General features: G+C 37.0%; 2 protein-coding genes and 1 non-coding gene across 7 annotated transcripts in view; 2 read left to right on the top strand and 1 right to left on the bottom strand.

Annotated features, from left to right (window-relative positions):
* Positions 1-1,912: 1,912 nt before the first annotated feature.
* SELENOP (selenoprotein P) lies at positions 1,913-11,586 on the top strand. Its single transcript, NM_174459.3, has 5 exons — positions 1,913-2,071; positions 5,044-5,259; positions 5,977-6,189; positions 8,257-8,374; positions 10,129-11,586. Exons 2-5 carry the CDS (start codon positions 5,057-5,059, stop codon positions 10,801-10,803), a joined length of 1,209 nt encoding a protein of 402 aa, NP_776884.2. The 5' UTR covers positions 1,913-2,071; positions 5,044-5,056; the 3' UTR covers positions 10,804-11,586.
* On the top strand, positions 5,075-5,126 carry MIR12004 (microRNA mir-12004). Its single transcript, NR_162333.1, has one exon. It is a non-coding gene; the product is annotated as a microRNA mir-12004 (primary transcript).
* Positions 11,018-13,610, bottom strand: part of CCDC152 (coiled-coil domain containing 152) — a 41,017-nt gene continuing 38,424 nt past the window's right edge. For all 5 annotated transcript variants that reach the window (XM_005221562.5, XM_024981480.2, XM_024981478.2 and 2 more), the window contains exons 8-9: positions 12,369-12,452; positions 11,018-11,836 (exon numbers count right to left, since the gene is read on the bottom strand). In XM_005221562.5, the coding sequence (XP_005221619.1) occupies positions 11,687-11,836; positions 12,369-12,452 (234 nt within the window). In that variant the 3' untranslated portion in view covers positions 11,018-11,686. The remainder of the gene's footprint in view (positions 11,837-12,368; positions 12,453-13,610) is intronic.

Consider the following 13,610-nt stretch of genomic DNA (forward strand, 5'->3'; position numbering starts at 1 on the left):
TTCACAGACATAGAAAACAAACTTACGGTTACCAACAGGGAAACGGGGAAGTAGTAAATTAGAGGAGTATGGGATTAGCAAATACAAGCTACTATACATAAATGGCACCCCACTCCAGTACTCTTGCCTGGAAAATCCCATGGATGGAGGAGCCTGGTAGGCTGCAGTTCATGGGGTCGCTAGGAGTCAGAGACGACTGAGCGACTTCACTTTCACTTTTCACTTTCATGCATTGGAGAAGGAAATGGCAACCCACTCCAGTATTCTTGCCTGGAGAATCCCAGGGACGGGGGAGCCTGGTGGGCTGCCGTCTATGGGGTCGCACACAGTCGGATACGACTGAAGCGACTTAGTAGCAGCAGCAGCAGCAAGGATTTATTGGGCAACATTGGGAACTATATTCAATGCCTTGTAATAATCTATAATGAAAAATAATCTAAAAACTATATCTGAAACACTTTGCTGTATGTCTGAAACTAACACAATAAGTTAACTATACTTCAGTTAAAAAAGCCTGGATTCCCTTCAAATACTGCAAACTCCCCATCATCTCCTTTGGCCATTTGGGGGTTTTAGGCATACAGTCGCCTGGACACACACAGTCCTGGGTGCTTGGCTTTGGAGCCAGTTGCATGCTTGCAGGGAATTCTTTGGTACAGGAGGCAAATGCTAAGCCACATGTAAAGGAAGGAGGTGATGGTAATATACTTAATACTCTGTTGCAGAAAGACCCAACATGACTATTTAAATTTCTTAAGCAAATGAACCACAGGGGGAATTATCTGTTTTATTTCGAAATTTTTTTCCCCCAAAAGATTCTTTTAAAAACAAGGATGTATATGTGCATTTCCCCCCGCCCCCGAGGAGAAACTAAGCATTTTACTGGATTCTCAAAGGGACCCTGAAAGATTAAGGTTACTGCTTGGTGTGAGTAAATAGAATTTGGCTTTCAAACGCAAAGCTTCTACTTTGATAATTTGTTTCCTTACAGAAAAGATCACATCTGAGCCTCTTTGCACTCTCTGCACCTTGTAAAGCAGTACCCAGCTCACCAATCCATAGGGGTTCACTTGGACAAAGCGCACTGGTAGGGAAAGCAAGGCTCACCTGAAAATCATCACTATCCAGGGCCGGCATCTCTTGGCGCAATTGCCACTTGCCTTACCTGTCATGGATGTGCTCATTGGCAGCAGTTAATAGAAAGAGTGTATCACTGTCTGAAAGGGTGGTAATTCTCAATATATTTGTATACTTTGAAATGTCCATATTCTTTTCCATATGCAGCTACTATCACAGTTAACTTATTTGCATGGTACTTAAATTGGTAACGATTTTACAGTAGATTCTTAAGAACTTCTATGGGATACATATGTCTTCCAGGGAGTGGGACTTCCGTGATGAGAAAACTGAAGCCTCGTTTCTCTCAGGCAGAAGTTCTGTTTCCTTATTCCTTCCCTTAAATGATTAAAAAAAAAAAAAAAAAAAAAAGAGCAGAAGTCCTGTGAGATCCCAGAGATTCAAGTTTTAAAGCCGCAAAATAACCCAAGCAGGTCCTTAACAGCAGGAGACTTAACAAAGCTCACACGGTTTGGGTTGGGCTATCACCTGACCACTACAACGTTAAAGAAAAAAAAAATTATTTTTCTTTTTTTAAAGTGACAGCTTACCTCACTGGCTTAGCAAATATTTTTCCCTATTATAGTTTGTTTGGAGAAGAACGTAACTTGGAAGCCTTCTTTATTCTTAGCTCTTCCTCCCGCCCCCGACTGTACCATTAAATCCTAGCAAACAGGGTGACTAAAAACGATAGGGAATATACCAGTAATTACCCCAAATTCCCCCCATTTTATGCATGCCAGCGCTTGTTACTTTTAAAAGTTGATGGTAATAATCAGTTCAGGGCTGATCTCTCCTTGCAAGGTCACAGGCTGAGCATGCATTAAACTTCTGACTTTCGCTCAGGGGGTGAGGTAAACAACAGGACTATAAATATCCGAGTTTCTCTCTGTGGCTTTGTGGAGCCGCCCAGCTGAGCAAAGAGAAAGGAAGCAAGCTGGTCGGAAGGGGTTGTGTAAGTAGGAACTTTGTGTTTTCCAAACTTGATTCTTTGAGAGTTTGGTAAATGATTTGATTTTCGGGTCTTGATAAAATGTTTTTGTCCTTAGAAGAGATTTGAAAAAAAGAGATGGGTAAAGAAAATAAAGAACACAAGAGTCTGAACACAAAGTGTAGTGGGGACATTATCAGTTCTAGCTGATTTTTGCCCTGCCTTCTGCACAGTGGAGGATAAAGATAGGGGCAGAGGAGGCTGGAGAAGTGGAATACTTTTCCTCTGCAAAAAGTTGTGTTGTTATATAGGCAATACTGTGTGTTCAAGCTTAAGTATTTCCCACTGAAATGCAAAGTGAGAGCTCTAATGGCAAAACAGCTGGTGGGTTTGAGGAGCAGAGACTGAGATCTGGTCTGTGTAGAGGGTGCTGTAGAAATGTCCAGGGATATTGTGAACAATTTCAAGGTAAAAAAAGAGAAAGCAGGTTTGGTTCACTGTGGAGAATAGTCATTCTTGAAAGAGTTAAAACCCATGTCAAAATCAGTGGTTATTGGTGCTTTTAGGAGAATGAGAAGGGGACCCTCAGAAGTGGGTCTGAGGATGCAGGGTAGGGGAAGAGGGTGGAAAATGTTTCTGCATATTTTGCCTTTAAATGGGGAATTTTAAACAAATATAGGTCTGTTTGTGGTCAAGAATCCAGGCTTGTGATTGTAAAGTGATGAGATTAGTGAAATTCACAACTACATTTTAATTGTTACTGCATTAAGTGAAGTTTCTCAATAGTGTCCGACTCTTTGTGACCCCACGGACTGTACCTGCCAGGCTCCTCCGTCCATGGGATTTTCCAGGCAAGATTACTGGAGTGGGTTGCCATTTCCTTCTCCAGGAGATCTTCCCAAGATTGAAGGGATTGAACCCCTGTCTCCTGCATTGCAGGCAGGCTCTTTACCATCTGAGCCATAAGACCTTTCAGTAAATCTAATTTTATTTATCCTCATTATTTTATGTAGTTGTCTGACAGCTGCAATCAATCAAAAGTTTATGTAAAAAGTGATTTTAAGAAAACAAAGTTAACAGCTTCTTGATTATAGTGATGGGAAAATCTGGAAGTGTGAACTCTGTAATCCACTACCCTCTGCCAATGGCTTTAGTTATTTTTTCATCAAAAAACTGAGTGAAATAACCTTTTCATTTATATTCACTCTTCAGCTAGTTGGAATGCTGTGCAGAGTGAGGGTGCCAGGTGCCGAGTTTATGCTGAAGGGTCTGTAACTACTGAATTTATATTCTATAAAGTGGGGAAAATCTAGTCATTCTAGTAAGAAACAAAAAAAGCCTGAATAATTTTGATGTTTTCTTTGTCATTTTAGGGCATAAAAAACTCAATCCCCTCTGTCCTAACCTAAAGGGGTGGGGTGGAGGAAAGAGAGGGAGGCTTACGAGGGAGGGGGTATATTGTACATACAGCTGATTCATGCTGTTGTATGTGATGGAAAGCACAAAAACGAACATAACATTGTAAAGCAGTTATACTGCAAATAAATAAATAAATTAAAACCCCGAAATTCTGGCTACTGTAGTTACTAAAGGTGACCTATCTGAAAAGAGTCAATATATTGCTGTAGGTAAGAGGTCATGTGTTGGAATCGGTAGAACTGGTTTGAATTCAGTTTCCCTGTGACTTAGTACCTGTGTGGGACTTGGGCAAGCTGCCTAAACTCACACTTAGCCAGTTTTCTCAGCTGCAAAAAGAGATAATGGTCATATAGTTGTAATCAGGTTTTTAAAAGTTCTATCCACAGCTACTAGTGCAATAGAGCCCATATCAGTCTGATTTTAGCTTCTCTGCTCCCCTCTTAACTCTGGGCTCACTCTAGGTAATTTATCATTAGCTGCCTCCTCTCCCCCAACCACCCCGTCCCCAAAGTACTTTTACTTTTTAATCATAGATCAGTGTCTAAACATGTGCCGACTTCCTAGTTCTGGAATTTTGCCTTGATCTGTCTCCCACCGACCTTCATATCAAAATAAGCATGCTTATCTTGATGACCTGATTCACTTGGTGTGTCTGAAATTAAAAATTAAATGTATGGATTTTTCTTTCTCTGCTGAATATGTTCTTTTTTCCACCACCTATCTACAGTTCATGTGTTTTATTTGTACCTCTCTGCAGAGAGCTCTGGCCCTTGTTTTGGGAATATTTCTCATCATGTTATTTAACTTCCCTACTCAGAGGGGTCATTTTTTTTTACCCAAGAACATGCCATCTAGTCACAGGAACTTCCTGAAAGTAGTGGTAGCCAATAAGTAGACTCATAAGAGTGTAGATTTCAGTGAATCTTAAATGGTACAAGGCCCAGTGATTTGTAGTATTTCTTCTTGGCCAGGTGTCTTATCATTGGTCCGTATTGGTCTTGGCTATAATAGCAATATTTTGGCTGGCAATAACATCTGAATCTCATGTTGGCAGACTTCCCTCACTGCCACCTCCTTTCTTCCTAAGTTCTCTTCCCATGATGTCTTTTCATTTCTATGCAGAATTCCCTATGTACCCTTCATGTGCTTAGACTGGTAGAGAAAAGAAAGAAGCAGTCAGAACTTGTGTCTCAAAAATCAAATCATGTCTACAGAATGTTACTTGGCTGTAGAGGCCATATTCTCAGAATTTCCCTAGACATGTATTTTCTCCTGGACATATATCTTCTACTAGAGAAGCACTGGACTGCCTGTTCAGGCTAATCTTCATAGCAGGCTTATTCAAGTATCTCGCTAAGCCAGATAGTTGAGAGGTGCTTAGGCAGCTTCCCTGACTCAGGCTGATCTTTCCCCTTTACAGGGAGATTTGGTGCTAAGATGCCCAATACAAAGAACCCAACAACACAGAGACAGAATCCACTGGCTAGGTATTTGTAGAAAGTAGAATTATACCTGCTGGTTTATAGAGATTCCTTGTTACAACTGTGAAGATGACAGAAAGGTTTTCTCTTTTACAGGACAACCCCAGCCATGTGGAGAGGCCTGGGGCTGGCTCTGGCTCTCTGCCTCCTCCTAACCGGAGGGACAGAGAGCCAGGGCCAAAGCTCCTATTGTAAGCAACCTCCACCCTGGAGCATAAAGGATCAAGACCCTATGCTGAACTCCTACGGTTCAGTGACTGTGGTTGCTCTTCTTCAAGCCAGCTGATACCTGTGCATTCTGCAGGCATCTAGGTAAGGTAGTCTTTCTGTGGTCTACAATTTCTTAGGGGGATAGCTATTCAATAGATAACATGCATGAAACAATAAAAATAGAAAAGATATATTTACTAAATTGCATTAAAAAAAAACTATATTTGTTGGCCTAGAACATGTTAGAAGAGAGAAGACTAGGGGGATGTTTACAGTGGCTTTCCTGGAGCTATGTAATTTTTTTTTTCTTTTTGTGTACCTATATTTTGTAGTAGCCTACTAAATATTACTTGTGTAAGGAAAATGTTTTAAATTGTACTCCTGCAAATGGATTAGTTATTTCAATAAAGGAAGTAGATATGAGAGCTTTGCCAGAGTAGAACAAACACTATACTTGCCACCAAAGGTCTTGAGTCATGTAATGAATTTATAAATATATATATTTGTTGGGTTATTTGCCAAATACTTATTGGGTACAATTTCTCTGTAAGTGGGAGATGGATTAAAAAGATACACACTTCATAGGATTCCTTTGAGGACCATATGGACTGTTTGTGCAAGCACTTGGCGTATAGTTTTTACTGAGTATAAAGAGTTCAATAAATAATTAGAAAAATACAAGTTTTAGTTTTTTAAAAAAATATAAAAAAGAGGTCTGAGTAAGTAAAAAATAACAAAAGAGTTTCATGTAGGAAAATAGAGGAGAAAGGGAGAAGTCACTAATTATTCCTTTTTTTGTATTTTTTCCAAATATGTTAGATTGGAGGACCTGCGAGTAAAACTGGAGAAAGAAGGATATTCTAACATCTCCTATGTTGTTGTTAATCATCAAGGAATCTCTTCTCGATTAAAATATGTGCATCTTAAAAATAAGGTTTCAGAACATATTCCTGTTTACCAACAAGAAGAAAACCAACCAGATGTCTGGACTCTCTTAAATGGAAACAAAGATGACTTCCTCATATATGACAGGTGTGTCCCCACCTTTATACACACGTGCATGCACACCCACCCCCACATTACAGTATACCTGCTTCATAGTTAAGGTAATAAGTGATTTAAAACAAGACATCTGCTTTCATCTTGTTACCAAATACTCAAAGTGAGCCCATTAGAATGTTTGGTTTTGCCAGATGACTTCCTTTTACACAAAAGAATTCACCACTCCAATAGGGAAATAAGGAAAATTGACTATACTTTCTTCCCTCTGTACATTAGCATTCTGATTAAATAAAAAGAAAAATCAATTTGTACCTTTCGTACAATTCTCACTTAAAAATGTTGCAGACGAATAACCGTACTTTGCAGACTACTGGCTTATCTCTAAAATTACTATTAATACATTTTAAGGTTATATATCTGCATTTCTTAACTATAAAGTATGTTAATCATTTAGGCATAATCTGTATGAATCTGCTTTTGATTCCATGAATGAATAAAATGTTTGTATTATGAAAGAACTTCAATGCATACATTATTTGCTATCATCATTTCTAGTTGGTGCTGGTTTGTTTGTTTTTTGGCTCTTCAGGGATGGTAAGCCAGACTCTGCCTAGGTCTGAGACCTACTTGGTCTTACTCTAAGTGTTTTTAATATTACATGTTATTCTTTCAGGACTGCGAGCTTCTAATTTAATCTGTCGCAAAGTTTAACCTTTTGATATTCATATAAAATTGTATATACAGGATAAAATGGGGGCAAGAAGGACATTTAAACTCCACCGTTTCTGAAAATGCCAAGTGTATTTCCATTTCTTTCATTGTGCTGAAATTTTTGCTGCATCAGATTCTTATTTAAATCAGTGGGCTACTGGCCAAGACTTGAGGATCTTTCTCATTATGCTGTGATTTCTTATTGTGTGGAATTTGTGCTGCCTTAGCAGTTATGAAAAGATCATGTGATTTGCAGACCTGATTTATGAGGTCAGTGGTTTGAACTTTGATAGAATTTATGAGCCAATTACAAAATTGTATTTGACCAAATCAAAATAACCACATAATTTTGACTTTATTTATTGTGACATATATCTATTTCATTTTTCACAATGCTAGTATCGGACTCACTGTAGTCTTTTTTTTTTTTTCTTTGAAACTTTTTATTTTGTATTGGGGTACAGCTGATTAACAATGTTGTGGTAGTTACAGGTGAACGGTGAAGGGACTCAGCCATACATACACATGTATCTATTCTTCCCCAAGCTCCCCTCCCATTCAGGCTGCACATAACATTGAGCAGAGTTCCACGTGCTATACAGTAGCTCCTTGCTGGTTATCCACTTTATGGCAGTGTGTACATGTCCATCCCAAACTCCTTTACTATCCCTCCCACCTGGCAACCATATCAGACTCACTATAGTCTTTTCATGACCTGACCTGGTATGCAGTGCCAGGAAGCTTGAGATCCCCTTCAGGGAAATTTACTAAAGTTATGAAAGGGTCTTAAAACAGTTATAAGACCATTAAACCTACAGTCTCATGCCAGATGGTGCATGAGTAGGATCATGACACTGAAAATATTGTTCACTTCAGTTTAGTCACTCAGTTGTGTTCAACTCTTTGTGACAGTTCTTTGCATCAGGTGGCCAAAGTATTGGAGCTTCAGCATCAGTCCTTCCAATGAATATTCAGGACTGATTTCCTTTAGGATTGACTGGTTTGATCTTACAGTCCAAGGGACTCTCAAGAGTCTTCTCCAACACCACAGTTCAAAAGTATCAATTCTTTGGCGCTCAGCTTTCTTTATAGTCCAACTTTCACATTTTGACTAGACAGACCTTTGTCAGCAAAGTAATGTCTCTGCTTTTTAATATGCTGTCTAGGTTGGTCATAACTTTTCTTCCAAGGAGCAAGCATCTTTGAATTTCATGGCTGCAGTCACCATCTGCAGTGATTCTGGCGCCTCCCAAAATAGCGTCTGTCACTGTTTCATTGTTCCCTCATCTATTTGCCATGAAGTGATGGGACCAGATGCCATGATCTTAGTTTTTTTGAATATTGAGTTTTAAGCCAAAGTATTGTAATGGCTATTATATTTTTCAGATGTGGCCGCCTTGTATATCATCTTGGTTTGCCTTATTCCTTCCTAACTTTCACATATGTAGAAGATTCCATTAAGACTGTTTACTGTGAAGATAAATGTGGAAACTGCTCTCTCAAGGTATTTTTCTCAATTATTTTTCTTTGAAGAGGAAATCTTTAAAGAGCTATCTAAGTTAGTGTTTCATGACTAATTAGCTAAATCAGCATTTCTTTTGATATACTAGAAATAAACTACAATAGTCATTTTTATAATTACCTACACTTCCTGTTATGTAACATACACTTTAAAACATCTTTTCAAGATTCATATTGCTTTTATCTAGGAGGAGTTTAGAGAACAAAAATCAATGCAGCAACGTATTATAATTACCACCAAATGATACTGCATGACTTTAAGTGCTTAAAGAATTCAGCCAACATAAAATACACTATTGCAATATTATGAATGTGCTCATGTAAGTACATAGTGATAGCAAAGATTATCCATGGCATTACCTGAAGTGGAACAGGCCCAGATAACTACTTAATTCACCAAGAATGTAAGACTGTCAGCTTTTCTGTGACGCTGTTACACAATGCACTTGGAATTACTGATACTTTTTAAAAAATCATTTTATTTTTAAAATTAATAACTTTATTTATTTTTTACTTCTTCACAACCACTAGAATATTTATTCCTTGTTATGAGAAACACTATATGTATGTATGATTTATAAAAAAGATACTTAGAGAATTGATTTTAACTTATATTAACTAAACTTCTTATGTTAAATAAACTTCTTTTCCTCTCAGATTGAGAAGGAAAATAACTCCAAACAATGTTTCCTTGACAGAGCCAAGTTGGCAAAATTTGAACTCAGGTTCAAAAATAATTTAAAATTTTTATTTATGAGCTCTGCTTCCTTTAGATTTTTCCCAACTCTAAAGAAAGCCATTCACATTCTAATGACTCACTTAAGTTAATAAGAAAACCAACAGTTTAATTAATTTAGTTGTGTCATTCTTCACATTTTAATCTGCATAATACTGTGAGGGTTATTTTACTGCTTTTACAGATGAGACTGAAGTAAAGCAAGTAAAGTACTAACTCAGTGTCTAACTTATATTCAGTGCCTGATGAATGTTAGCTATGTTGATTCCTATTTTGGGATTTGTTTCAGTATTTTGAAATTTGGAAAATGCCTAGTAATTATAAATAGTAATAGTAATTATAAATATTAGCAGAGTTAATTTTATTGGCTCTTTTGAGTTATCAGAGGAATTAGTTTGTTTCAGAAAATAATATTATATTCAATGCTTTGTTGACACTGGTGTGAAAGGTTCCGTTTGGTAAACTGATTTTAGGATTTGATAGTTGTTTGATTTTACTGCAGTCGATCTAAGTTCTTTTAACCAGTTAGTTTAGTTTTGCTTCTGCAGATATAAATATAGTGGTTTTATTCTTCCTCAGAATTCTTAAAAATTTAGGAAATGCTTTTAATAAGGAAAGGAAAATTTGAATTCTGCTGTTGATTTAACTAGTATAGAAGCTTAATTGTTAAAGCTTTAACTTACATTTTTAAAAATCTATTTTCAAAACATTTACATTGATTTATTTGCAAAATGTTTGAAGATTCTTTAGTTAAATGCAAACTTTGTACAAGAAGCACTTTATAATTAGGTATGGATGGGAACCAAATTTAATAAAAAGTCTAGGCGTTGAGGCTGAGATAAATTTTTTTTTCTCTTATTAATATGATGCTGGAAACACAAAACCAGTTCAAATCTAATTAAGCAGTTTGACTTTCATATATGTTAACTCCAGAATTCATTTTTTCATGCATTCTTGCTAAATCTATAAATTTGTTAAATGATTTATAAAATGTATTCCAGGCACTGGAAGATGAAGACGTCTGTAAAAATGTATTTCTGGCTACCAAGGAGAAAACAGCTGAGGCTTCACAGCGACATCACCACCCCCACCCCCACTCCCACCCCCACCCCCACCCCCATCCCCATCCCCACCCCCACCCCCATCCCCATCATGGGCATCAGCTTCATGAAAATGCTCATCTTTCAGAGTCTCCAAAACCAGACACACCAGATACCCCTGAGAATCCCCCTCCTTCAGGTCTTCATCACCACCACCACAGGCACAAGGGTCCCCAAAGACAGGGTCACTCAGATAACTGTGATACACCAGTAGGAAGTGAAAGTTTACAACCTTCTCTTCCACAAAAGAAGCTCTGACGAAAGAGATGCATAAATCAGTTACTCTGACAGTTTCCCAAAGATTCAGAATCTGCTTTGAGTAGCTGCTGTTGCCACTGTCGACATCTGGTATTTGAAAAAACAGGGTCTGCAATCACCTGACAGTGTACAGAAAAGCTCCCCTCTTTGTGTAGCTGACAGGGCCTTTTGGCGGAGGAGAATGTCATTGAATCTTGACAGTGACGTTTGCCTCCAGCTGCCTGACAGGCAGCAGGTCAGCAGCTCAACCCCACAGAAGCCAGCACCAAGTGAAGCTGAAAAAATAAGGCCAAAATGTGAAAATGACCTTCAAATTAAATATATGAAATTGGATATATTCCCCAAGTCAATCTACACAATTGCATTTCCAGCATTTGTATAAGGTACCTAATTAACAGTGATCCAAAAATAGGAATTGGATTTGTGCAAACATGGAGAAATTGACTTCCATAAAATTTAAGTCAAAGAAATTTTGACCCAAACCATATTTTTATTCAGCTGAGAGGTGGTTGCAGCGTTTGGTTAGCATGTCTTTCTTTTTCTTTTTCCAGTATTCTACTTGCGTTAATGAGAACAGAAACGTAAACTATAACCTAGGGGTTTCTGTTGGATGGTTGGCAACTAAGAATGGAGGAAGAACAACAAAGACATGTTCTCCACTTTCTTATTTCTCAAAACAATGTTATCTTCGTCTTTTTAATCTTAGGTTTTTAACAGATTAAACCTTTAAAGCAAGAAGTGAATTCTGTCTTTTCAGACCCAGAAATACACATGAATACTTTGCTATGATTACATTTTAGATATTCATTTATACTTTTCTATATCTAAGACTCATATCTTGATTTTTACTATCATATATGAATGAAGCCTTTATATCTTGTTTTTTTGCCAATCTTGAAAGATAGATGGGAAAAGATAAAAGAATGTTGTCTAACTCTTGATTGCTTAGAAAGTATTTCCATAGTCAATGATGGTTCAATAGGCAAACCAGGTCCTATAAACCTGAATTTTTTTTATGGTCAATACTGTTAAGCAGAAATGTAGAACAGGACTGGCAAAAATGTGGATGTTTAAATTCAATAAAAAAGTTTAAAGCTTTTTGTTTTCATTGTTGTTATTACTTAGGTAGTATGTTATATTGACAATCAAAATTAATTTTCAACTGCTTTTAAAGAAATTAAATAGCAACTAATGAATCTACTCAAAACCGTCTACGTTTAAAGCGAGGATCTTTGCCAACAAGTTTAACTTGAGAATCTTTGCTGACAGAGAGGCGTTGTTCTAAATCACGAACGGTATTACGAAGAACTGCAATCTCCTTGTCTTTTTCTTCCTGAAGATGTTGAAGTTTCTAAATGGAGCAGAACAATTTTGTTATTGCAGTTCATAAATAATACAACTAAGTATTAATACAAGGAACAACAAAACAGCAAAAACGATGCTTCTGGTTTAAGTAGAAGAAGGTATTTAAAAAGATACCATATTTTAAAAGGTCTATAATTTTGTTTATGTAGGCATTAACAGGGTAAAACTGGTGTAAGGACAAAAAACACACATTAGCACTATTTGTTGAACAAGAAGAAATATGCTATCTGAGTATCTAAACAACTTCAGAATAGTAAGTCAGCTTTAGTTCAAAATACACTGTGGAATTCCTGAGATAGTCCAAAGAGTCAAAGGACTTGTCTAATGTTTTAATTTACTACTAAGATTTACTAGTTTAAATTGAAAGTGACTTACAAAGATTATTAAAAATTTAATGTCTCATAGTGGGATAAATATATTTTCAGGAAAACTGCTAAGTATATTGTTTTAAATATAACTTTTATGGAAACACATTAAGAATTTTTTGAGCAACAATCATGGAAGAAAAACTCACGTACCCTTTTGTAGATACTGTGTGGTGAAACAGTAGAATCTGGATATGATTTTGTTTTAGTTTGAACTCTTGCTAGCTTGGCATCAAACTGAATCAAGTTTAAAAAGAAAGTTGAGAACATTCTAGTTAAATGAAACAATTGTTTCTATAAATATAATCCACTATATTCTTAGATGTATCATCTGTAGTTCAATTGTATTCACTGTATAACAGAAGATAGAAAAGTCTTCAGAACAAGGATTACCCAAACAAGATTGACCCCAGCTGCACTTTAAAATTATCTGGAAAAAATAAAAAATAAAAATAAAATTATCTGGGCAGGTTTTTTAAAGAACCGAATACCTGGATACTACCTTAGAGATTCTGGGCTGGGGTCAGGAGCATTTTTCCTCAAGACATCCATTGATTCTATCATGTAGGGTTAAGAATCTAGTTAACTAGGGTTGAGAATCTCATGAACTTAAAGGTAGATAAAAATACTTTCATGTTGCTATGAGTGTATTTTGTAAAGAAAATGTAGTGTAATCAACAGTCATGGGAAAACATTTAAATACCCTTCTATAGAAACTGTGAGGCTAAATAGTAGAATTTGGATATGATTTTACTGATTTAGTTTGAATGCTTGCTGGTTTGACATTAAGCTGTATCAGGTTAAAAAAATTCTCATGGGCCATTCTTACAGGTCATGTTTTTTTTGCAAAATCTTCAATTATTTTTCCTTCAGGTTGAGTTTATAGTGTGAACTAAGAATAAACTCAGTGAGATCGTGTTCTGGTTTGGGGAGAGAATGGATAGTTACAATGAAGATGAATAGCAAGTAAAAGTCGCTCAGTCGTGTCCGGCTCTTTGTGACCCTATAGACTGTATAGTCCATGGGATTCTCCAGGTCGGAATACTGCAGTGGGTAGTCGTTCCCTTCTCCAGGGTATCTTCCCAACCGAGGGACTGAACCCAGGTTTCCTGCATTGCAGGCAGATTCTTCACCATCTATCTTTCTACACATTTATTAGGAAAAAAATAGTTATTTATTGTAAATGAAAAACTTCCAGTTGGTTCATCAGGGTTTCACAATTACTGCTGAGAAGAGAGTAACGTTAAGGATTAGAAACACTCTCCCTACTGCTAGAACAGTAGTCCTTTTGGCTGCATTGACTCAGCTGTCAAATGTAGGTAATCTTTGAGCTGTCTCTGCAGGCAGAGGAGATAGGACCCTCTGTGGAAATCAGCACCTTTTGAACGACTGGAG

Source organism: Bos taurus, chromosome 20, assembly GCF_002263795.3.
Source record: "Bos taurus isolate L1 Dominette 01449 registration number 42190680 breed Hereford chromosome 20, ARS-UCD2.0, whole genome shotgun sequence".
Lineage (NCBI taxonomy): Eukaryota > Metazoa > Chordata > Mammalia > Artiodactyla > Bovidae > Bos > Bos taurus.